Source organism: Manihot esculenta, chromosome 7 (assembly GCF_001659605.2).
Source record: "Manihot esculenta cultivar AM560-2 chromosome 7, M.esculenta_v8, whole genome shotgun sequence".
Lineage (NCBI taxonomy): Eukaryota > Viridiplantae > Streptophyta > Magnoliopsida > Malpighiales > Euphorbiaceae > Manihot > Manihot esculenta.
Window position 1 is genome coordinate 16,840,174 of NC_035167.2, and position 27,355 is coordinate 16,867,528.

The 27,355-nt window shown below is 39.9% G+C and overlaps 1 protein-coding gene across 1 annotated transcript; it reads left to right on the forward strand.

Annotated features, from left to right (window-relative positions):
* Positions 1-16,977: 16,977 nt before the first annotated feature.
* LOC110619663 (cyclase-like protein 2) lies at positions 16,978-19,467 on the forward strand. Its single transcript, XM_021763195.2, has 6 exons — positions 16,978-17,480; positions 18,409-18,453; positions 18,621-18,693; positions 18,854-18,951; positions 19,036-19,106; positions 19,192-19,467. The coding sequence occupies exons 1-6, from the start codon at positions 17,063-17,065 to the stop codon at positions 19,315-19,317; spliced, it is 831 nt and encodes a 276-aa protein (XP_021618887.1). The 5' UTR covers positions 16,978-17,062; the 3' UTR covers positions 19,318-19,467.
* The last annotated feature ends 7,888 nt before the right edge of the window (positions 19,468-27,355 follow it).

The window sequence follows — 27,355 nt, forward strand, 5'->3', positions numbered from 1 at the left end:
AACAGAGAAACATGGAAAACCGGATGGATTCTCTCCATCGAAGCAGGCAAGTCTAGCTTGTACGACACATTACCGACCCTCTGAAGCACCTCGAAAGGACCGATGTACCGTGGAGCTAACTTACCCTTCTTCCCGAACCGAACCACTCCTTTCATAGGAGACACCTTGAGCAAAACCAAATCCCCCTCCTGAAACTCTAGCTGTCTTCTGCGGATATCTGCATAACTCTTCTGCCGACTAGCAGCAGTCTTGATCCTCTCTCTGATTATGGGTACCACCCTGCTGGTAAGCTCTACTAACTCCGGACCCGCAAGAGTCCTCTCTCCTACTTCCTCCCAGCAGATAGGTGATCTGCACTTCCTCCCATACAAAGCTTCATATGGAGCCATCCCTATGCTAGCATGATAGCTGTTATTGTAGGCAAACTCCACCAAAGGTAGATGCTGCCTCCAAGAACCGCCAAAATCTAGCACACACATTCTGAGCATATCCTCTATTGTCTGGATGGTCCTCTCTGACTGTCCGTCTGTCTGTGGGTGGAAGGCAGTACTGAAGTCTAATCTGGTACCCATAGCGTTCTGCAGACTCCGCCAAAACCTGGAGGTGAACTGGGGCCCTCTATCTGACACTATAGATACCGGGACCCCATGCAGTCTGACAATCTCATCTACGTACACCTGCGCCAACTTGTCCACAGAGTAACCACTCCTGACAGGGATGAAGTGAGCAGATTTGGTGAGTCTGTCCACAATCACCCATATGGAGTCCAATCTGTTGGACGTCGCCGGTAACCCCACTACGAAGTCCATAGCTATATTCTCCCATTTCCACTCTGGAATAGGTAGCGGGTTAAGCATTCCAGCCGGCTTCTGATACTCTAGTTTCACCCTCTGACACACATCGCAGGCTGACACGAACAGTGCCACGTCCTTCTTCATAGCTGGCCACCAATACACTCTCTTCAGATCCTGATACATCTTGGTGGCTCCAGGGTGAACACTATACCTGGTATTATGGGCTTCCCCCATAATATCTCCCTTCAGACCAATGTCATCTGGCACACATAATCTGTTCCCGTAGCGGAGGATCCCCTTATCATCAAACTTGAACTCATTACTCTGACCTGACTGAACCGTTCTGGCTATCCTGACCAACTCTGGGTCCTCATGCTGTTTCTGAGCTACCTGCTCCAGAAACACGGGTGTCACTCTCATCTGAGCCACTAAGGCACCTGTGCCAGACAACCCCAACTGTAATCCCTCACTCATAAGTCTGTGGAACTCCTTCACCACCGGCCTCCTCTCTGCTGAAATGTGGGATAGACTGCCGAGTGATTTCCGGCTTAGGGCGTCTGCCACAACATTCGCCTTACCCGGATGGTACTGAATCTTACAATCATAGTCACTCAACAGCTCTACCCATCTCCTCTGCCTCAAATTCAAATCTCTCTGACTCAAGATGTGTTGCAGGCTCTTATGATCTGTGAAGATCTCACACTTTACCCCATAAAGGTAATGCCTCCACATCTTGAGTGCAAAGATCACTGCTGCCATCTCTAGGTCATGTGTGGGGTAATTCAGCTCATGCTTCTTCAGCTGCCTAGAAGCGTAAGCGATCACCCTCTCATTTTGCATTAGCACACAACCCAGTCCCACACGGGACGCATCACAATATACTGAGAAGTCATCATCACTTTTTGGCAGAGCCAACACCGGTGCTGAAGTCAACCTCCTTTTAAGCTCCTCAAAGCTTTCCTCACACTGATCGGTCCATATGAACTTCTGATTCTTCTTTGTCAATTTGGTCATAGGAGCAGCAATCTTTGAGAAGTCCTGAACGAACCTCCTGTAGTAACCTGCTAAACCCAGAAAACTCTTGATCTCGGTCACTGTGGTGGGTCTAGGCCAGTTAGCTACAGCCTCTACCTTCTTGGGGTCTACTTCAATACCCTGTTCTGACACAATGTGCCCCAAGAATGAAATGCTCCTAAGCCAAAACTCACACTTGGAGAACTTGGCATACAAGCCATGCTCTCTCAAGGTCTGCAAAACTGTCCTCAGGTGATGGGCATGCTCCTCTGCATTTCTGGAATACACTAAGATATCATCTATGAAGACAATAACGAAGTGATCCAGATACTGACTGAATACTCTGTTCATGAGGTCCATGAATGCTGCAGGGGCGTTGGTCAACCCAAACGGCATCACAAGGAACTCATAGTGCCCATACCTGGTCCTGAAAGCTGTCTTCGGTACATCTTCATTCCTTATCCTCAACTGATGGTACCCTGATCTCAGATCTATTTTGGAGAAACAACCTGCTCCTGCTAGCTGGTCGAATAGATCGTCGATCCTCGGCAAAGGGTACTTATTCTTGGTAGTGACCTTGTTCAACTGTCTGTAGTCGATACAAAGTCTAAGGGATCCATCCTTCTTCCTTATAAACAAAACCGGAGCACCCCAAGGTGAAGTACTCGGTCGGATGAAACCCTTATCTACCAGCTCTTGCAACTGTTCCTTCAGTTCTTTCAATTCAGCTGGTGCCATCCTGTAGGGAGGGATAGAGATCGGTCTGGTACCGGGCATTAACTCAATCTCGAACTCTATCTCCCTAGTAGGTGGTAACCCTGGCAGCTCGTCTGGGAAAACATCTAAGAACTCACTCACCATAGGCACTGAGGCGGGCTCTCTAACATGACTATCTGACTCCCTCACATGAGCTAGAAACCCCTGACATCCCCTCCTAAGCAACCTACGAGCCTGAAGAGCTGAGATTAGACCTCTAGGTGTACCCCTCTTGTCTCCTCTGAAGACGACCTCTGACCCATCCTGATCTCTGAATCTGACTACCTTGTCTCTACAGTCCAAGGTAGCACCATGGGTCGATAACCAATCCATCCCTAGAATGACGTCAAAATCTGTCAAATCTAGAACCACGAGGTCGGCGGAAAGGCATCTTCCCTCTATGAAAACTGGACTACATTGGCAGACTGCCTCTGCCACTGACGGGTCACACTTGGGTCCACTGACCCATAGGGGACACTCTAACCCAGAGACCATCAATCCTACCCTCTCCACGACTCTCGGAGCAATAAAAGAATGAGATGCACCCGGGTCCATTAAGGCATACACATCAGAACAACCAATGATGAGATTACCTGCCACCACGGTGTTGGATGTGTTGGCCTCCTGCTGAGTCATAGTGAAGATCCGTGCCGGAGCTGATGGACCTTCACCTCTGTATCCTGCTGATGAAGAGGCTGACCCTCTCCCTCTGCCTCTGCCACTGGCCTGTGTTGCGGCTGGAGCTACTGGCTGCACCACACTGTCGGAGGCTGTCTGCTGAGACGGTGCTGCAAAGGCTGCTCTAGGACAATCTCGAGCCAAATGACCCGCCTGTCCGCACCTGAAACATGTGTTTGTCCCTGCCAGACATACTCCCTTGTGTGGTCTCCCACATCTCATACATGCTGTAATCTCTGCGCCAGAGCTTGAGCCACTGCCTAAACCCAGACCTGACTTGATCTTGTTCCAGAACTTATTCTTCTTAGATTTTCTGTGGCCTCTGTCCCACTTCTTACTGCCTGCAACTGCTGCACTCAGAGAAGAAGAGTCTAACCTTTCCCCACCTGGGGTCTTGGAACCAGAAGACTGTGCCACTGACTGTTTTACCTTCCCCTCAACGATAGCACTAGCCTCCATTCTCCTAGCCATATCCACTATGGCATGGAAACTCTCCCTCTCTGCTGACTGTACCAAAGAGGAATACCTGGAGTGCAGCCTCATAATATATCTCCTTGACTTCTTTTGATCTGTGTCCAAATTCAGCCCAGCATATGGCAACAACTCCAGGAACCTGTCTGTGTACTCGTCTACACTCATGTCATCAGTTTGCCTCAACTGCTCGAATTCTATCATCTTCAATTCCCTTGAACTATCAGGGAAAGCCCATCCTGCAAACTCGTTTGCAAACTCCTCCCAATTCATGCTGTCCACTCTCGGGTTCACATAATTCTTGAACCACTCCCGTGCCTTCTTGCACTTAAACGTGAACCCGGCCATCTGAATGGCTCTACTGTCGTCAGCCCCTATCTCATCTGTAATTGCCTTGACCCGCTCCAAGTACACGAACGGATCATCACCGGTTTCAAACTGGGGAGCACCCAGCTTCATATAATCGGTCATCTTGCCCTTGCTCCCTCCAGATGAGGTAGGTTTGGGTACTTGTGTTTCCGGGACAGTAGGTACTGGTGGTGGTGGAGGTGCAACATCCCCTGGGGTAGGGTTTGCTGTACTGGTATAGGGAGGTGGAGGTGGGTACATGGGGTACTGAGAGTATGGTGGGTAGTAAGGTGGGTATGGCATATGTGGAGGATAAGGGCTAAAACTGGGGTAATCCGATGTACCTCCCATCGAATACCCTGGATGGTGTGAATAGGGTGGGTAGTGATGTGGCTGGACATAACTCGAGGCCTGAGCGCCTCCTTCTGATTCTCCCATGCCCTCTTCCGGCATGCTCACACCGAGACTGCCATCCCTCCTCTGATCTACTTCCATATCCTCAGACATTCCTCCATGCACTGTTCCCCTTACTGATCTGCTTCTACCCAGATCCAAAGACCTTCTAGGGTCTCTAGCTACTCTGTCTCTGTTGGACCTACTGGACATTGCCCTAGGCAATGCTGAAGGACGGGCATCAGCGCCCTCGTCCTGAGGTGGCACTCCAGTCAATCGTGCAGATCGACGAGTTCCTCTCATTCTATCTTCTGAAAAACAGCACATAGTATAAGCAATCATTAGCATCATATGGTTCATGTGGAAACACATGAACCCTCATCACATACATAGCATCACATCATAGCATTTATGCACATGCATATTATCATGGCATATCATATCATCATATAGACAGGACTCTACATCCTATCCTAGTGGACATGATTTTCCTAGTGTGCTTGACCTTCTAGAACATCTATGAGCCCGACACTCTAGGTCCGACCATATGAACCTAGGGCTCTGATACCACTCTATAACGACCCGGAAATCTGACCCGTTACCGGCGCTAGGATCCAGATCGGCTTAAGGCCGCCGGGACCCGTAGCAAGCCTACATACCTCCTGTAAACCTGTGGAATCCCATACATAACAACATATACATGATCTGTAAAATTTTCTTTTCTCTTATCCAAGCAAAACCTGTGCATGCACAAAATCATACATAAACCCCACACTGGAGTCCTCATCAAATACTCCAATGGGGTATCATCATCATACATATCAACTTGGATAATCATGGTCATTAACATCATTACTCATTAAACACTCTGTACATAATGGGGATTCACACACCTCTAGGTCAAGCACTACTATAATCCTCAATACATCATCAAAACATTCATTACGTTACATTACATGGTCATAAATACTCATTACATCATGTTCATGTCCACTACTATCTATTACAACATACATGACTTGACTTCACTCTAGCCGACTTCTTGATCTATCCTGTACCTGCAACTCTGGGGATAAAGGGAGTGGGGTGAGCTACTAGAGCCCAGTGAGCAGAAACTAAAAACATTTGTTTTAATTCCTCCATTTTTAGGTATATTATTATTCATTTTATTATTATTATCATTTAACTTTTTCTTATTCATGCTTTCATGTATGCGCCATAACACAAACATTTCACAACAAGGATGAACTTGTCACCATTTAGCCCCTATCATTCTTACTATACATGCCGGGGGCGTAGAGCCGTAGCAGGCACACCCGGACTTCCATAATCTATCATAGTGCCAGGGGCGTAGAGCCGTAGCAGGCACACCTGGACTCACATAGGCTATCATGACATACAAGGGCTAATGGATCATTCAACATTCATCCACATCAACAACAAAGTATGCAATGCAACATATTCGTGAGTTCTAATGCAAACAACCTAATATTGCATGGCATAATGATGCATGGGCAATGCTTTATGATTCATTCATTTATTCATTTACTTTAAAGCTTAAGGGGTTGTTCCACTCACCGGGTAACTGAAGCTTTAACAACGAACTCTGAACGACTATCTCACAACCGGGGGTCTCGGTTCCTCGGGTCCGAACCTACACAGGTGGACTCAAATGAGGCACCAAACATACATGAACAAGACTCTAAAATACTCCCCAAAGACCCCCTAAAACATCCTGAAAACATCACATGAAATCATGCAAGAAACGGCTAAACAGGGCACTTTCGGCGGCAGGTTCGGCGGCCGAAAGTCCCTCTGCAGCCGAAAGTCATGCAGGTTCGGCGGCACTTTCGGCGGCAGAACCTCCCAGACAGAGACGAAACTTGAGTTTCGGGGGCAGGCTTCGGCAGCCGAAACTGCCTCCACAAGGGGGTTCGGCGGCCGAAAGTCACTTCGGCGGCCGAACCTGAGTTTCTGCCGAAGGGCAGAAACTTGGCTCCCTTGTGTCCACAGCCTCCAAAACGCCTCAAAACATGCATAAACTTGTTTATACACATGCATACACATCATACTTCACACCTAGGGGTCTCAAACTATAATATACCCCAACTACAACACTTCAAACAACACATTTCCAACATACATTGTTCAAATCACAACATAAACCTAACAACAAGCCTAAACATGCATTCTACCCCATCAACTTGCATAAAACCTTCATAAAACATAAAAGAAACATAGATCGAAGCTTACCTCTTGAAGATCTAGAGGAAGAACGACCCTAGCTCGGAAAATGGAGGGATTTAGCTCCAAGACTTCCAAGCTCCAAACTTGCTTAAAAACACTCAAAAACTTTTGTGGAACCTTAAAACTCAAAGAAAATGGTGGGGATTGAAGGAAAAACACAAGATTTGGGAGAGGGAGGTCGGAAGCTCGCTGAGGTCGAAAATGGGAGAAAACTCTCCCATTTCGGCTAAGTGCCCCTTTTATAGGTGGCTGGCCAGGCCACGTTCGGGGGCCGAAGGTGCCTCCGCATGCATGCAAGGTTCGGCGGCCGAACTTGGAGTTCGGCGGCCAAACCTGCATTTCCCTCACTCAAAACTTTCGGGCACCTAAAGTCCCTCCGAAAGCATGCATGTTCGGCGGCCGAACTTTGGAGTTCGGCGGCCGAACCTGGTTTTCCTCCAAAGATTTTTCATGCAAAAACTCGTTTAATTCTTACTTAAAAACATGAAATACATGAAAACATTTCATAAAATCATAGTTTTACCCTTCTAGAGGTTTCCGACATCCGAGGTCCCACCGGACGGTAGGGATTCCGATACCGGAGTCTAGCCGGGTATTACAGGCACAGCCTTCCGGTTCCAAAACCCCAGGTAGGGGAAAAGTGGATCCTTCTTCCTTAAGTTCAGGTAGTAAGAGGTGGAGCAGTACCACCAAGAAGCAGAAGAAGAACAAGTTCTGGAGCAAGATCAAGTCAAGTCTGGGATTAGGAAGTGGCTCGAGCTCAGGTGCAGACAATGTAGCATGTGTGAAGTGTGGTAAGCCACACAGGGGAGTGTGCCTCTATGGGTCCAGAGCCTGCTTCAGATGTGGGCAAGAGGGACATATGGCTCGGGATTGTCCTAGAGCAGCTGTTATGGCACAGTCCCAGTAGACAGGTTCAGGCAGTGTAGCTCAGCCAGTAGCTCCAGCACTAACTCAAGCCAGCGGCAGAGGTAGAGGGAGAGGAGCAGCCTCTTCTTTAGCGGGTTTCAGAGGTGAAGGTCCGTCAGCTCCAGCGAGGATCTTCACAATGACACAGCAAGAGGCGAACACATCCAACACCGTGGTGGCAGGTAATCTCATCATTGGTTGTTCTGATGTGTATGCATTGATGGACCCTGGTGCATCTCATTCTTTCATCGCTCCGAGAGCCGTGCTGATGTTAGGGTTGATGGTCTCTGAGTTAGAGTGTCCCCTCTGGGTCAGTGGACCCAAGTGTGACCCGTCAGTGGCAGAGTCAGTCTGCCAATGTAGTCCAGTTTTTGTGGAGGGAAGATGCATGTCCGCCGACCTTGTGGTTCTAGAGTTGACTGATTTTGACGTCATTCTAGGGATGGACTGGTTATCTACCCATGGTGCTACCTTGGACTGCAGGGACAAGGTAGTTAAGTTCAGATGTCAGGATGGGTCAGAAGTCGTCTTCAGAGGAGACAAAAGGGGTACACCTAGAGGTATGATATCGGCCCTACAGGCTCGTAGGCTGCTCAGGAGGGGTTGTCAGGGTTATCTAGCTCACGTGAGAGAGCTAGACAGTCAGGTTAGAGAGCCCGCCTCAGTGCCAGTGGTCAGAGAGTTCTTAGACGTGTTCCCAGACGAGCTTCCAGGTTTACCACCTGCTAGGGAGATAGAGTTCGAGATAGAGTTAATGCCTGGAACGAGACCGATCTCTATCCCTCCCTATAGGATGGCCCCAGCTGAGTTGAAAGAGTTGAAAGAACAGTTGCAAGAATTGGTAGACAAGGGCTTCATCCGACCGAGTACCTCACCTTGGGGTGCTCCAGTGCTCTTTGTAAAGAAGAAGGATGGATCCCTCAGACTTTGTATCGACTACAGACAGTTGAACAAAGTCACTACTAAGAATAAGTACCCATTGCCAAGGATCGACGATCTATTCGACCAGCTAGCAGGAGCGGGTTGTTTCTCCAAGATAGATCTGAGATCAGGGTACCATCAGCTGAGAATAAGGGAAGAAGACACACCAAAGACAGCTTTCAGGACCAGATATGGGCACTATGAGTTCCTTGTGATGCCGTTCGGGTTAACTAACGCCCCTGCAGCATTCATGGACCTCATGAACAGAGTGTTTAGCCAGTACCTGGATCACTTCGTTATTGTCTTCATAGATGATATCTTAGTGTATTCCAGGAATGCAGAGGAGCATGCCCATCATCTGAGGATAGTTGTAACGACCCAAAAATCCGGACCGCTACCGGCGCTAGGATCCAGATCGGCATAAGGCCGCCGGGACCCGTAGCAAGCCTACTATGCATCCTGTACAGCTGGTATAGTCCCAAACATGATCCAACATTTTCATAAAACATTTAAAACTTTACCTTTAACCAGTTTGACCTGTGTATGCACTATGACTGAACTCATAGAACCCCTAGGGTCAGCATACCCTATGTCAAACTCGGTTCATCACATGTAACAACATAAAATAAAACTCATGTACAAAGGGATTATCCAACTCGGGTCAAGCACAATACTATAACTCTGAACATATAACATAAAGTCATATTACAATATAACTCTTTTACATCCTTACATAACTTTACATTACATCATGTCCACTTCTATTCTATTACATATCATGACCATAACCATGTCTTGCCGTCTTCCTGAACTACCTCTGACCCTGCAAACCTGGGGTTAGGGGAGAGGGGTGAGCTAGAAAGCCCAGTGAGCAGAAACCATAAAAGAAAACAGTTCATTTTAACATATGCTATCATGGAATGCGTCATATCACAAATATATCACCTCAAGGATGAATCTCACCAATAGCCCTCTACATATCAATCTCGTACCATAACAAGTCAACAATACTCTATGCCAGGGGCGATACGGCCACGCCTGGACTTCACATACTCTATGCCAGGGGCGATACGGCCACACCTGGACTTCTCATGCTCTATGCCAGGGGCGATACGGCCACACCTGGACTTCTCATGCTCTATGCCAGGGGCGATACGGCCACACCTGGACTTCTCATCTCATATCATATCGTACATACCATATCATATCATTCCACATCATGTCATAACATACTGAGGGCTAGAGGATCATCCAGTATCCATCCACATCATTATCATCGTATTATGCAATGCATCATATTCGTGAATTCTAATGCAAACAACCTATTGCATAACATGGTATTCATGATGCATGAACATGCTTGAGCATGCTGAAAACATTTGATTTAAAACATAAGGGTTAGTTCCACTCACCTCTGGCTAGCTCTGGACTAACTCTGAAGCAGCTAACACTGCTAAACACCTCGGTTCCTCGGGTCCGATCCTACACAGGTGGACTCCAGTGAGGTGCCAAACATACTCTAAACAACTCATAAACAACTACCCAAAAACCCCCTAAAGCATCACTGAAACATGCATAGAAAACACTCAAGAAAGGGCTAGACAGGGCACTTTCGGCGGCACCTTCGGCGGCCGAAAGTCCCAGACAGAGACGAAAGTCAGGCAGGTTCGGCGGCACCTTCGGCGGCCGAACACTCTCTCCAGAGACGAAAGTCAGGCACTTTCGGCGGCCGAACATTACCTTCGGCGGCCGAAAGTCTGCTTTCAAGCCAAAACCCAACTTTCGGGGGCAAGGTTAGGCGGCCAAACCATGCATCCTCAGGCAGGTTCGGCGGCCGAAACCACCTTCGGCGGCCGAACCTGAGTTCATCCAAACTCAGCCTTTGTGCATTTCAAGCCTCCCAAACCTTCCATACACCCCAAAACAAACACTCAACTTCTCTAACACATGCATACATCATTAACCATGCACAATGGAGCTTAAACAAGCTTAAACTCCCAAAAACAACATCAAGAAACATACATAGATAGTTTATGACCCACATAGGCCAAAACCATCAAAACAACCCAAATCCTCACATACTCTCTCCCCATCATGCATACTCACTCCCACATGCTCAAGGGGCTTGAAAACTAACTTAAACCCCAACGCAAACATCACATGAACATACATTTTCATACATTGGGCATAAAACCCACATAAACCCTAACATGCATATCTACCCATCTCAACTATCAAAACATCTTCAAACTTGCTTAAAACTTCTTTAAAATATAAAGGAAAGCATAGATCTACACTTACCTCTTGAAGATCGAGGGTTGGTGTGACCCAAAGCTTGAGATGTGGAGAACCCAAACTCTTAAAGTCTCCAAGCTCTCCAAACCTTGATCCAAGCTTTAAAACTCTTCAAAACAACCATATAGTTTATAAAACGTGAAGGATTTGAAGAAAAAGCAAGAAAACGACTAGAGGAGGACATGAACACACCTGAGCTCGAGAATGGGGAGAAAACTCGCCCATTTTCGGTCTGAGGGGCTTTTATAGGTGGCCAGCCAAACCTCCTTCGGCGGCCTAACGTGCATGCAAAACACCCCCATGTTCGGCGGCCGAACTTGAGGTTCGGCGGCCGAACCTGGTTTGTTCAAACAAGGCTTTCGGAGGCCAAAAGCACTCCCGAAACCTTCCCATGTTCGGCGGCCGAACTTCACTTTCGGCGGCCGAACCTGGCAAAAACCTCCTTGGTCTTTTCTTTTCAAAACTCACTTCCTTTTTCCTTTAAAACCATGAAATCAGTAAAAATCATTTTAGAAATCACATTTTACCCCTCTAGAAGACTCTGGCATCATCAAAATTCCATATCCCAACGGAGATTCCGCCGGAAGGTAGGGATTCCGATGCCGGAATCTAGCCGGGTATTACAATAGTTCTGCAGACCTTGAGGGAATATGGCTTGTATGCCAAGTTCTCCAAGTGTGAGTTCTGGTTAAGGAGCATCTCATTCTTGGGGCATGTAGTGTCAGAGAATGGAATAGAGGTAGACCCCAAGAAAGTGGAGGCTGTGACTAACTGGCCTAGACCCACCACAGTGACTGAGATCAGAAGTTTCTTGGGTTTGGCTGGTTATTACAGGAGGTTCGTTCAGGACTCCTCAAAGATTGCAGCTCCTCTAACCAGATTGACCAGGAAGAATCAGAAGTTTCTGTGGACCGACCAGTGTGAAGAGAGTTTTGAAGAGCTTAAGAAGAGGTTGACTTCAGCACCAGTGTTAGCTCTGCCAACTAGCAATGAGGACTTCACAGTGTTCTGTGATGCATCCAGAGTAGGCTTGGGTTGTGTGTTGATGCAGAATGGCAAGGTGATCGCTTATGCTTCTAGACAGCTGAAGAAGCATGAGTTAAATTACCCCACACATGACCTTGAGATGGCAGCAGTCATCTTTGCACTCAAGATGTGGAGGCACTACCTCTATGGGGTGAAATGTGAGATCTTTACGGATCATAAGAGCCTGCAATACATCTTGAGTCAAAGAGATTTGAATTTAAGACAGAGGAGGTGGGTAGAGCTGCTGAGTGACTATGATTGCAAGATTCAGTATCATCCGGGTAAGGCGAATGTCGTGGCAGATGCCCTAAGCCGGAAGTCACTAGGCAGTTTATCCCACATCACGGCAGAGAGGAGACCGGTGGTGAAGGAATTTTACAAGCTCATGAATGAAGGTCTACAGTTGGAGTTATCTGGTACAGGTGCCTTGGTTGCTCAGATGAAAGTGACACCCGTGTTTCTGGAGCAGGTGGCTCAGAAACAGCATGAGGACCCGGAGTTAGTGAAGATTGCCAGGACTGTTCAGTCAGGCAAAAATGAAGAGTTTAGATTTGACAGTAAGGGGATCCTCCGCTATGGGAACAAATTATGTGTACCAGATGACATAGGGCTTAAAGGAGACATTATGAGGGAGGCTCATAATGCAAGATACAGCGTTCACCCCGGAGCCACCAAGATGTATCAAGATTTGAAGAAGGTCTATTGGTGGCCAGCGATGAAGAAAGAAGTGGCACAGTTCGTGTCAGCCTGCGAAGTGTGTCAGAGGGTGAAGCTGGAACATCAGAAGCCGGCTGGAATGCTTAACCCGCTACCTATTCCAGAATGGAAATGGGAAAATATAGCTATGGACTTCGTAGTGGGGTTACCGGCGGCGTCCAACAGAGTGGACTCCGTATGGGTGATCATGGACAGACTCACCAAATCTGCTCACTTCATTCCTGTCAGGAGTGGCTACTCTGTGGACAAGTTGGCGCAGGTGTATGTGGATGAGATTGTCAGGCTGCATGGGGTTCCTGTTTCCATAGTATCAGATAGAGGGCCCCAGTTCACCTCCAGATTTTGGCGGAGTCTGCAGAATGCCATGGGTACTAGGTTGGATTTCAGTACTGCCTTCCACCCCCAGACTGATGGACAGTCAGAAAGGACCATCTAGACTATCGAGGATATGCTCAGAATGTGTGTGCTGGACTTTGGCGGTTCTTGGAGGCAGCATCTACCTTTGGTGGAGTTTGCCTACAATAACAGCCATCATGCTAGCATCGGGATGGCTCCATATGAAGCTTTATATGGAAGGAAGTGCAGGTCACCCGTTTGCTGGGAAGAAGTTGGAGAAAAGGCCTTGGCAGGGCCTGAGCTAGTAGAGATCACCAGCAGGGTGGTACCCTTAATCAGAGAGAGAATCAAGACAGCTGCAAGCAGACAAAAGAGTTATGCAGACATCCGCAGAAGGCTAGTAGAGTTTCAGGAGGGGGATCTGGTATTGCTCAAGGTGTCTCCTATGAAAGGAGTGGTTCGGTTCGGGAAAAAGGGTAAGCTAGCTCCACGGTACATCGGACCCTTTGAAATCTTGCAAAAGATTGGGAATGTGTCGTACAAGCTGGACTTACCTGCTACTATGGCAAGAATCCACCCGGTTTTCCATGTTTCCATGTTAAGAAAGTACGTGTCAGATCCGAGCAAGGTTCTTAGTGAGCCTGATGTTGAGATCCAAGAGGATCTCACCTATGTAGAGCAGCCAGTGCGGATTCTTGACACTCAGATCAAAAAGTTGAGGAACAAGGAAATCCCAATGGTGAAAGTCCTTTGGAACCACCACAACATAGAAGAATGTACCTGGGAGACACGGGAGTCTATGCTCCGGCAATATCCTCATCTCTTTTAAGGTTAGTATCTATGTGTTTCATGTGTATGTTATGTTGTTTGCTATGCATGTGCTAGTTGAGGAACATTCGGGGACGAATGTTCTTAAGGGGGGGAGAATGTAATACCCGGCTAGACTCCGGTATCGGAATCCCTACCGTCCGGTGGGATCTCGAACGTCGGAAATCTCTAGAAGGGTAAGAACATGTTTTATAAAATGTTTTCATGTATTTTAATGTTTTAAGTATAAAAGAAAATGAGTTTTTGCATGAAAATAGCACTGGAGGAAAACCCAGGTTCGGCCGCCGAAAGTCAAGTTCGGCCGCCGAACATGCATGCGTTTTGGAGGCACGTTAGGCCCCCGAAATCATGAGTGAGGGTAGTCCAGGTTCGGCCGCCGAAAGTCAAGTTCGGCCGCCGAACATGGCATGCATGCGGAGGCACATTCGGCCCCCGAACGTGGTCTGGCCAGCCACTATAAAAGGGTCCCTTAGCCGAAAACGGGCGAGTTTTCCCCATTTTCGGCCAAGATGAGCTTTCCGCCGCCCCTCACCCATTTTTGATGTTCTTCCTCTAAATCTTTCAAGATTTTCACTTTTTTTCCCTTGGTTTTGAAGATTTAAGCTTTTGAAACAAGTTTTGGAGCTTTGGGAACTCAGGAGCTCATTTTCGTGGATCTCCAAGTTTAGGTCGTCTCCCTCTGGATCTTCAAGAGGTAAGAGCCGATCTTAAGCTCCTTATGTGTTTTAAATAAGTTTTATGCAAGATCTATGGGTAGAAATGCATGTTAGAGTATATATATTGAGTTTATGGGTTTTGATGCTTTGATGAACAATGTAGCCTGTTTATGTGTTGTTTGAAGTGTTGTAGATGGGGTATATGATAGTTTGAGACCCCTAGGTGTAATTTATGTGAAGTATGCATGTGGTATAGCAAGTTTTTGCATGATTTAAGCTTGGGAGGCGAAATGGGCATAAAAGAGCTGAGTTTCTGCCCTTCGGGAGAAGCTCAGGTTCGGCCGCCGAAGTGACCTTCGGCCGCCGAACCCCCTTTGTGGAGGCAGCATTCGGCTGCCGAAGTTGCCCCCGAAAAGAGACTTTCGTCTCTGTCCAGGACTTTCGGCCGCCGAAGGTGCCGCCGAAAGTGCCTGACTTTCGGATCTGTCCAGGACTTTCGGCCGCCGAAGGTGCCGCCGAAAGTGCCCTGTTCAGCCATTTCATGCATATTTCTATGTGATGTTTTCCTGATGTTTTAGGGGGTTTTTGGGGAGTTTATTAGAGTTATGTTTATGTATGATTGGTCCCTCATTGGAGTCCACCTGTGTAGGTTCGGACCCGAGGAACCGAGGACCTCAGCAGTGAGACAGCTGCTTCAGAGTCTGTAGAGCTTCAGCCAGAGGTGAGTGGAATGAACCTTAAGTTTTTAAATAAATGAAATATAACTTTTTGGAGCATGTTCATGCATCATATATGCCATGTGATATCTTAGGTTGTTTGCATTAGTATTCACGAATATGTTGCATTGCATAATATGATGTGGATGCGGATTGGCTATTGGATGATCCTCTAGTCCTCCTATGGTATGATATGATGATGATGATACGGTATGGATTGCCAGTGAGGCCCATTCTACGCCCCTGGACTATGTTAAGAGAAAGACCAGTGAGGCCCATTCTACGCCCCTAGCATATTGGAATGTTATGTTATGTTATGTATGTAAGAGAAAGACCAGTGAGGCCCATTCTACGCCCCTGGCACGATTGGACTATGTTGAGGACTATAGGTGACAATACCATCCTTATGTGATATGTTTGTGATGTGTTGCATTTCATGGAAGCATGAAATATTTAATATATGTTTTTCTCTATTCTACTCACTAGGCTTTATAGCTCACCCCTCTCCCCTAACCCCAGATGTGCAGGTACAGGGTAGACCAGGAGGTTAGCCAGAGTATGAAGTGATGTTATGTAATAGTTAGATTGTGGACATGAAAATTGTATTATGATGTAAAGTAAAAGAGTTTTAAGTTATGATATGTAATTTGAATATTGAGGATAGAGTTGTGCTTGACCAATACAGATTGTTAATCCCACTTGCATGTACATGGTCTTTATGATATGAGATATGAGGTTATGTTTCCACCAAGCTTATGTATGATGAGTTACCCCATTGGAGCATTTGATGAGGGCTCCAGTGGAGGTTTATGTTATGTTTATGTTTATGTACAGGTTGAGCTTGGTTGTCATATGAAAATGTTTACAGGTTTATGAGTACTGTTGATCATGTATGGGATTAAGCAGGATTACAGGTTATGTCAGGCTTGCTACGGTTCCCGGCGGCCTTATGCCGATCTGGATCCTAGCGCCGGTAGCGGTCCGGATTTCCGGGCTGTTACACCTTTTTATGTAACAGCCCGGCCTTCCTCTGGGTCCGGCACTGTTACCGCTCACGGCCCAGGGCTATCCCTCGCCTGGCCTCTTGCCACCTCGGGCTTTCCACTGGCGTCGTGAGCAGCTCTTAACATCCCTTCACCCTCACGGGTTCCAGGCAGGATTTGTCCCTCGGGGGAGCCATTACGGCCCGCCCTAGCCCGAGTGGATTTGGCCCAATTCCTTCCTCTGGGAATTAGGTCGCCTCCCCCACTGCTCGAACCCTTGACCTCCCACTTTAAGGGAATAGTCTGGTGAGAGTGAGTACCAATTGTTCCATTGGCACAATCTTGATAAAAAACTCAACCTCTTCAGTAAAAGCGAATCTTGATAAAAAACTGAGTGTAACGGTGTATGGATTTTTCTTTTTTCGGATGAGACTAAATACGAACTCATCGGCTCTATTTTATGGTGACAAACTCATGATTCACTTTAGTCGATTCTCGTGAAGTATTAATAATAAAATTATATATTTAATTAATAAAATTTTAAATTTTTATAAAATAAAATTTATATTAAATAGAAAATATTTTAAACCAATTAAATTAAAATTTTAATTATAATTATCAAATTTAACTAAATATTAGAAATTTTATTATTTCTTCTCTTTTCACTTTTATACAGTCATCTCACTTATTTTTTTTATTAATTATATTTTATGAGATAAAATAATTTAAATCTGAAGTAAAAGTATTAATTTAAAATATAGAACTAAAATATTAAATTTTGAAAATAAAACTAAAATATGTGTTAATTTTAACATATTTCAGGAATATAAAAGAAACTTTCCTTAATCAATTACTGGATACATCTATTCTTTCTCTATACGACTCTATCCTCTGTATATAGTGCTGCATAGTTGCAGCTAAAAGCAGATAAACACAAATTTGCTTGATACTAAAAGAAGCCATCAATCCTTCCAATGGCTGGAAACAGGAGAGATGTCCTCCAACTCATGCTTCTGTTGCAAATATGGGCTGCAGTTCTAACACTGGCAAAGGCAGTGCGTTCTCTGGATGAAGAGGTACTAACTCTGACAACTCCGGCGAGCTCAAGGGACTATCCCAACCCGCCGGCGAGAAGAGATGTTTATTCTCATGGTAAAATCCATGACATCACCCATTTGATCAATCCTAGAATGCCAAAATGGGGGAGTCCTGATGGGATGGGAAAAGTGGTAACCATTATTGACGACATGAAAAAGGGAGCAGTAGCTTATACTTCAGAGATGGATCTTCCTTCTCACACTGGAACACATGTTGATGCTCCATCTCATTTTTTTGAAGAATACTTTGAACGAGGCTTTGACACTAGTACTCTTAGTTTGAAAACTCTCAATGGTAATTTCTCCTAATTTTTTTCTTTTTCGTTATATTTATTTTGAGTTTCCTATATTAATAAATTGCTTATTAATGGTCTATTTATTTTCGGTTGAAACCTTTCGATGATTTGGCAAAGCATACAAGAGAGTCTCTCCCTATCCAGGATTCAACTCCCATCACCCAACTTACTGACAAAAAAAAAAAAAATCTTATTAATTCAGTGCTTTTGAATAGTAGGTATATAGTTTTTGTGCAGTCAAATACGCTTTGCTTTTTCCTAGTTAACTAATGTCAAAATTTACTTTAAGAAAAATTATAAAAAAAATATTTCCTAGTATAAAGTGTCTGAAACTCAAAATTCGAAATGGTTATTTTTTGATATTATTTCTTAAAAAATTATTTAAAAAGACTGTATTATTTCAAAACCAATTTGTTACCCAAGTTCAAGGGTATCCTAAAACCAATTTTCACATTCTTAAAGACGCATTATTTTTTCACATTGGTCTGATAAATTAACAATATTGTTATGCTTTTAACTTTGTCAAATCCTAATTAATAAGGAAGCAGAATTTTCATTCTCAAAGAAATAAAGTTGTGAAGTTGTAATAAAAATATTTTTATAATATTATCTAATGTTTCAACAAAATAATATTAATAATCATAATAATAATATCTTAAGAATAAAAGTTTGCAGTTTGTCTTAAAAAAAAAAAAAGAAAAGAATTTTGCACACTGGTGAAGGCTAATGCCATAGTTATCTTCAGTGTCTGCCTTTAATTGATTGAATATCCATTAACTTTATATTGCATATTGCACTATTTCAAGAAAAAAAAAATTGTTTCATTTGCATTATTTTAAGGAAAAAAAAATATTTTCTTGCTATTATAATCTAAACTAAATGATAACTAATTATGTGCAGTTTTTGTGTGTAATTTTGTTAAAATAGGTCCAGCGCTGGTAATTGATGTTCCTAGAAATAGTAACATAACTGGTACGTTTTACTTTGTTTTCCTTTCTGCATAAAAAAAAAAAAACAAAAATTCTTTAAAGTAAGTAGATGTAATTAATATATATATAGCTTTTTCTTCAGCCAAGAAAAGGCTTAATTCCTACAGTATTATATTAATTCTACTAAATATACTATACTTGTTATTACAGCTGAAGTAATGAAGAACTTGCAAATTTCTCAAGGAATACATCGTGTTCTTTTCAGAACTTTAAACACTGACAGGTAAATTCTCAAATTTTTTATTTTATAACCTGAAATAATGTCTAATATGTCCAGATAATTTTTTTTAATTATTGTTATTATATGAAAATTTTTATTATTTTTAAAATTCCCAAACGCAATTTAGTTTATTTTTCAATTTTTTTTAATTACTCTTTCTCAGGAAGCTTATGTACACAAGGAAGTTTCATTCGGACTATGTTGGAATCGTGAAGGATGGAGCAAGTTGGATTGTTGATAACACAAACATCACGCTTGTTGGTAAGATTAAATTAGATTCTTTTTAGAACATATAAGTATTCATGAATGTGCTGATTCTGATGAATTTTCTATTACAAAATGTAGGCATTGATTACTTATCTATTGCTACCTATGACGATGCCGTTCCGACACATCAAACTTTATTGAAAAGCAGGGTAATAAATCTTATGATACATGAAGAATTTTATTTTACTTTTAAACTTGACATATAGCTAATTAAATATGTGAAAAATATTTCAGAAAATTGTAATTGTGGAGGGGCTAAAACTAAACAAAGTTCCAGCAGGAATATATGATCTCCATTGCTTGCCTATAAAGGTGCTTGGTGCTGAGGGAACACCTGCAAGATGTATTCTCATGTCTTAAAATTTATGTGGAAGGACTTTGTTCCTTCATTATAGAAATAAATTAAGGAGTTGTGTGCCTTTATTACCAAATTCGACACATTACCAACTATGTGATATTAATAATACTTTATATATATGGACTGGCGTATAATGCAAGCATGTTGCTCCATGCTGGTTCTACTAAGCTCCATCAATGTCTCTTGAACTTTTTTTTTTTCTTTTTTCCTGGCAAATCTTTAAATCTCATCACAATTGGCATACCAAGACAAGATCACATAGAAAATAATTCTAAGGCTCTTACATGAATAAAATTACGGCCTAAGGAAATGCCATTTTAAACAACCTACTAATGGGTTAGAATCGTGTAATAGGCTCTGGTTACATGAGTCTAACTCGTGTAGTAGTTTGGCAAAAGTAAAAGGGAAAACTACAACTTTCAAGTGAGTTGCTCGACCCAATGTAATGTTACATGGGTTTGCTACAGCCCCGTGCACCGCTTGGCCACGGCCCATGCAACTCTTACATGGATGTATATTTGAACTGTGTGGTGTTACACAACTTATGTAATGGTATACGACCAATCCATATAATGCCATAAAAAATACTTTTTTCAATCGAGCTCCAGCAATTTTTCAAGCATTTCAACTTTTGAAATCATGCCTAAACAATCCAAATTGATTTTTTTTTTTTTAAGATTTGAAAGCGCCATTTTTTTTTCAAATAATAAATACAGTGATTCTAGTACCAATTCAAACTGCATATAGCAAAAAAACATTAGAATGACAATTTAAAAAGTTTTACACAATTCTCCTACATGAAAACCAATCATTATAATTATAAACCAAAACACAAACACCTCATCCATTTAGATATAAAACATACGTCATAACCATTATGTCTTTAATAGGACCATTTCTTATTGGTTATTTGACAATTCAAGCACAAAACCTAAACTAAAGTAGGTTAGCTTACCTTTTGAAGTACAAAATTGAGAAGCCTTTCTTCATTTTAGACTCCCAAGTATTAGTCCTCTAGATTGCCTACACGAACCCGACATACAAGAGATCCCATGTATTCCTTTATTCTTTGTGCTCCCTTAAGCATCGATCATCAAATTGCACAATATTAGAGTCTCACACTCAATAAAGGAATAGGGTACTTAGGTTCGAAGAAACAATTCCTCCTAACTATTGAACTCAAGGATAAAAATTTCTAATTTCCTTTGAGCTTTAAAAATAAATAAAAGAAAGGTAGAAGGAGAGAACAGAAGAACATAAAATACATATTTTACTCATTATGGAGCTTGAGATTAAGCAAAAGAGAAGACTACTCTACATGATAAGTGTCGAGTTCACCAAAAATATATCATGCTCTTTAAACAAATATGAACTATAGATATGACAAGTGAGGTAGAATCTACGACAAATGATTTAATTTTAATCTTTAGAAAAACAAATCAATGACAAAGAAAATTAAATTTTAAAACAAAACGGTTTTAAATTGATAAAAATTAATTAAAATAAAAATGTAAACTAATTGATCAATAAATAATTAAAGTGATTAATCAAATTAAGAAAACCTTTAATTTCAGAAATATCTTGGTATTAATTTTTAGGATTGGTCATAGATGCAAAGATTTCTACTTTAATTTCTTATTAGCTATAGTCATTGATATAGTCTAACAACCTAATCTTCTCTTAGTTAATAGACTAATAAGGATCAGCTCACTACCTAGTTCTAATTGATAAATAAATCTATAATCAACTCTATAAGATTTAATTGCCAATAAAGTTGAAAAATTAAGAAGATTTGACTCTAATTAAGAAGTTTACATTAGCGTGACTAATAAAATTAGAATATATTATTCCAATAATATCTAAGCTTACTTGTCATAAGTATCAAACTAATTAAGTGATTACAGATTTAATAAATTCGAATGACAATATATTTATTACCCACTCAATTGAACAATTGATTAGATTGAATCAATCAAATAAATAATAATTTCAAGAATGCGGACCTAGATTAAATCAATCAAATAAATAATAATTTCAAAATGCGGACTGGCCCAAACGCAACCACTGGGTGGCAAAAAGTGTTGTGCCTATAACTTTTGCTATGTGTGTCAGAATCACTGTTAAAAATCTAATTCAGAAAACTCGTTCAAAGATCTACATTTATTATATGCCTTTGAGGTTATAGTGATCCACATAAATATTTATAAGGAATTGTAAGCTTATTGAGGTTGTAGTGATCCACACAGAAATGCAAACTATAGTCTCTCTTTTTTACTAGAAAGACATGGTTAGCAAATAGACTCGTGCTAGGACATATCACTCTTGCTGCCAACATTACCTCTACTAAGCATTTAATCTCAATCTTCTGAACTAAACCATATTGGTAAGACCAAGTATTTAGAGGATTGGTATAAGGCAGTAAAGGAATTAATGATCAATAGGCCAAAAAGGGGGTAAGATTGCACAATCTTCAAAGACTGATTAAAAATTATGGAGGAAGTGTAGAGGGGTTGGAGGGTGGTGTTGGGAACTCAATTTGAAAAAAGAGAACAACATTGAACTAAACCTCAGTAGTTTTAAGGATGGAATGAAGGGAAACAAGGGTATGTTGAAGGGATGAAGGGCTGGTAAGGGTGAAAGTCCGGTTGTTGTATTGGAAGGTCATGGTTAATTTCTGCCAAGTTAATTAGATATCTCCCAATGAAGAAAACCATGATACACCTAAAGTAACATCAACACCTGCAAGGGGAATGACATAGCAATATGGATGGATAAAAAGAGAACCCATATCAATTGATAACTGAAAACAATACTTGACAGATAATGAATGGTGGCCATCGCTTTATTTAACTCTAAATGGCTCTGGCATTGTAATTGGTAAAAAGAGCTGAGAAACAATGGCATGTGAGATAAAACAATGAGTAGCTCCACTGTCCACCATTAATACAATCTTTTTGTTGTGGGTCTAACTTTTCAGTTTTGGCATTTAAAGATGGGTAATACCACCTACAGCATAAAAGGGTAAGTCAAATTGATCGAAATGGCCCTCAAGAATTTCAAATGAAAAGGATGCAGTAGGAGTGGAATTTGGGGAACTTAAGTTAGGAGGGTCACTAGTATCCTCATCCTTAGTGGCGATTAAAGATCGCAAGGTTTTGAGTGGGCCTTCCAGGAGAGGAGAATAGGGTTGCTTATAGCAAAAATAGAGACTCTTGGCTTGCAAATCTTGGTGCTCTTAGTGGGAATAATGGTAGAGAGCTTGTGCTTTAGGAGCCTGAAGGGAAGTGGGTTTGTGGGAGGACAGGAGGAAGAAAGGTCTTTTAGGGTGGAGACAGAAGATGGAGAAGACGATGATTGAAAGGTAGTCAATGATTTTTGTTGAATGGGCTGGGCTTGTAACACTATGGCCTTAGGATGGGAATGGGTAAAATAAGAGGAAGAGGTGGGAAAGGTTTTAGGACTCTAGATAAAATATTTATTCTCCTCCATAATTGATTGAGGCTAAAGCCCACCGGTCAAATGAAGCTCTCTTTCCATTCTTATGCCAAATTCATTGCATGAAAAACCTCAGTGGTCTCATGGTATCTAAGACGAACTAGAATTTCATTTTTGAGACAGTTGAGAAAATAACTCGAGTAGTATTGCTCTATTAATGTTGGGATTCGTGATGCACAAGCTACAAATTAGTCAATATATGTATCCACAGAATCAACTTGATGAATGGATGCTAACTATTCAAAAGGATTCTCCATCGCATTTGGGCTATAATGTGCCAACAACTCATGGGAAGCTGCTTCTAAGTGAGTGTGGGGGTAACACTGCCGAAGCCACCACAACCAGTGGAGAGCACCTCCTTTCATAAAGATTAAGGCCATTGGAACTTTTAAATCTATCTTAGTATAATTTACCTCAAAATATTACTCCACAAGAGCAAACCATCTCACAATATCGGTACCATCAAATATAGAGAACTCTAAATTCTTGAAAGGAAGGGTTGTATCATCGATAGGGAAAAGTGTTGATATAGGCATAGGGGAAGAAACAGTTAGAGGAAGAGGGCGGATAGATGAATGACAGTGAGTTTGGCCTACATATGCTCATTTTCTAGATGAAGTTTAGCAACCCCATCATCAATAATAGCTAGGTTCTTCTCCATCATTTCCACACATGATTCCATTCTGGTATTTAGTATTAGACAACAAGTCGGATCAATATGGTAGAGTAAAGAACTTAAATCTCATAAGCAATCAAAATTAGGGAAAATAATTAAGAAATAAAGACAAAGAGAAGTGGAATTTGATTAATGCCAATGAACCCTCTTATAAACAGGAACTAAGAATCCCCAATCCCCACAACTCAAAAGCTGCAATTACAAGAATAATTCCTTTCCCCTAAGCTATATGTTGGAAATACAGAGAATAATCCAGATATCATATATCTCCCATACATTTCCCTTTCTTGATAGCGTATATTAGTGTGCTACTCCTATTTTGTATTCATTTGTAACTACCTTCCCCTTCATTGATCTTCTAGAATAGACTTTCCATTTAAGCCTGCATGATTGGCCTTGGGTAGCATTCGTATCAGACTATGAGATACTAATCTATGAATTTATGTCAGACAAAGTCTTAGGTTCTTTTCTATTCAATTTATCAACTTTAATACTCTTTAATGTCCTCCTTTACCTTCCACTACTTATATAAATATTCAAGATTAAGAATAATTCAGTAAGCATCCTTACATAAATAGTAAGAATTCTCATTCAATTTGACATTATCTATAAGTTTATAAGATTTTTCTTCATCCTACATGTGCATTGTGCAATTTAACTATAGACATTGCCTATGCTATTGGGAGTTATTTTTGGCATGGGAGCTATGTAGTGAATACAGTGATAGAGGCGAGGCATAGAGTTGATGGATCCAACTTCGGATGAATCGTGCCCTCATATTGAAGTTCCCATATGCATTTGCATCGAATTGCTGTGCATGCTGAAGTTAATATATTAGAAAACGATGGAATTTCAATCTTGAAAATAAAAGTAGTCCTGATGTCGGATGACTGCTATATGATAGAACTATTGTAAAAGTAAGTTTATTTTTTTTTATTTTTATAAAAAAAAGTAAATTTATTTAGAAACCTTTTTCTTAACCTACCTGCACTGGTTAATTTCTAAAATCATAATAGGAAGATTTAATAGCTAAATGGATACTTACACACTTATATTTTAATATTTTGCCTATCAAACACTTCAATTTTAATTTAATAAACACTTAAATTTTAAAAAATATTTATTACTTTCAAACACAATTTTATCAAATTCATAGTTATAAAGTTGTATTTAAAAGTAAATTTTTAAATTTATTGTTAAATCCGTTAAAGTTGCTTTGAAAGTAATTTATTAAAATTATAGTTTTAAAATTGTGTTTAAAAGTACTTTTTTAAAGTTTTGTTTAAAAATATATTTTTTTAAAGTTTAGATATTTAAAATAATATTTTTTAAAAGTTTAGGTATTTAAGAGTAACGTTTTTTAAAATTTGAGTGTTTATTAGGTTACAATTAAGTTTGATGTGTTTGATAGATAAAAATATTAAAGTATAGGTGTGCGAGTATATGTTGTTCCATAATTTAATTTTAGGGTAATTTACATGAACATTCCTGAATTTTGATAAAAACCCACAAAATAATCCTTCATTAAACTTTTGGTAACAAATGAATTCCTAAATTTAATTTTTGTCTAACAAAATAGTCATTCCATTAATAAAAGTACATATTACTATTAGTTAGCTATTAACTAGAGGTTTTATATTTTTTAATATCCAAAATACTCCTTCATTAGCTAATATTTTTTATAATAAAAAATTAATTTTATCTTTTATCTATTAATTTTAATAATAAAAAAAATTAAGAAATTACTATTTTAATCTCGTAGATTAGTGAACTTGTTGGTTTTATTCATTATTTTTTAATTTATTATCATAGTAAATAATTTTAATTTTTGAAATATAAAAATTTTTATACTTAAAAAAGTCAATTTAGAAGTACTCCAACTATTGTCTGTAAGTATAAAAATCAATTTTAATTTTTAATCAAGTATAAAAATTTTTATATTTATAAATTCAAGTTAGATAGGCTTCCAAGTATAATTTTAAATCTGCAATTTTTTACTCAAGGATTTTAGAAATTAAATTCTAAGAAAAATTAAAATTATTAATTTTTATACTTATAGAATATTAATTTTTATATTTTATAAAATAAAATTATTTACTGTAATAATAAATAAACAAAATAATGTATAAAATCCAAAATAATGTATAGAATCTGATTTAAATATAAAATCTACAATAGCAAAATTGGTTGCATAAAATATGATAAAAATATCAGAAAATCAAATATTTAGTTTAAAATATTTTGATGGGTCAAATTTGGCTTTTTTACAGTTAAGGTTTGAAATTATTTAAAAATAAAATTTAATTTAAATGAAAAGAAACAATTCAGGTAGGTTGTATTATGCTTACTCGCAACAGGAGCAAATTGATTGATTTGAACCAAAATTAAAACTCTTTTCTAATGCAAGATATATTTAATCACTTTAATCTTTTCAAATTTTATTGTTTTCAAATAATTTTAATATATTAATCTTTACATATAATAATTTAAATTCTAATACTTTTAAAATAAAATATCAAAATAAAAAAGGTGTTAAAATTTTTTAATAAGAGAAGCTTTGTAAATATTATGTTTTAATATATTAAAATAAAATTATTGTTAACAAAAAATTATATATTTTGAAAAATTAATGCTATCTTTTAAATTATAAATGAGTGGACATAATTTACTTTTGAAAAAAATCTATAATTTGAAGTAAAATAAAAACTAAAATTATTAATTTTAAAAATTTTATTACCTTAGGATAAAGTTAAGCAATAAATTACTTTTTAATCCACAATTTATACTATAATTAGACTATAATAATTTTCTTAAAAATATATATTAATAATAATTTTATTAAAAATAAATATTAATGAATAAAATCAAAAAATGTATATACTACTACCATGTTAATAATTTTTTCATTTAGAATAATAAAAATTGAAAGTATATCTTTTTAATTTTATTTCATGATAATCTTTCTAATAAATTGTAATTAGATGTAAAGTACAATTATAATAATTTTGTATTATGATAATGGAAAACCAAATTTAATTAGTTACTCATAATATTATTATATTGTATGTAAAAATTAATAGAATATATATATAATTAATCAACATTTATAATGAGTAATGATAATAGTGTTATAACAAAAATTAATCAAATTAAAAGAAATAAAGAATAGGTGCTCCAATTTACAAAGGGAACATAGCCAAGCAAAATAAAAAATAAAAATCAAAACTATACTATCTTATTCTCTAGGATCTAATATGACATATGAATTAGTAAAATCCAAACATCTTCTACTAATAAATTCGAAAGAAGGAACTATATTATCCGAGAATACCAACAAATATCATGAGATTCACCGTTCTGCGAAGCTCATTGAAGCATTTTCATACCTTGAAATACCATATTGAAAAATATTACTAAACCTTGTTTGATCCTAGTTTATTGGACCTAAAGTCACCTAATTAGCAAGTTGTAAAGTTTATTGGACCTAAAGTCACCTAATTAGCAAGTTGTAAAATCTATTATATATGTTTTATTTTTCAACCATAATCATAATGATATCTTAAGAATAGAAATTTGTATGAGTTGAGACCCAACACCATAGATTAGCTTTTGATTGATTGATTGAATTCAACCACTTGGTTTGATTGATTGAATATTCAATGAATTTATATTGAATGCATTATGAGAAAGGGAATGAGAGAAAGTTTGTGTTTTTTTACTCCTCTACCTTTAGGGATAGGGGATCACTATTTTTGCTCTTGCTGAGAAAGAGACTATTCCTCCATGATCCCCTTAGTTGGTTATTGTATATTGTGTTTTACTTGCAAACCAAAACTAAAGCGTGACGAGGGATATTTTTTTCTAGAGAT

Bases quoted from the DNA above. Each gene is read 5' to 3' on its own strand.
- LOC110619663 (XM_021763195.2), top strand. From the start codon at position 17,063: ATGGCTGGAAACAGGAGAGATGTCCTCCAACTCATGCTTCTGTTGCAA. The intron at 18,694-18,853 runs GTAAATTCTCAA...ACTCTTTCTCAG, and splicing joins AGAACTTTAAACACTGACAG to GAAGCTTATGTACACAAGGA. The intron at 19,107-19,191 runs GTAATAAATCTT...AAAATATTTCAG, and splicing joins AAACTTTATTGAAAAGCAGG to AAAATTGTAATTGTGGAGGG.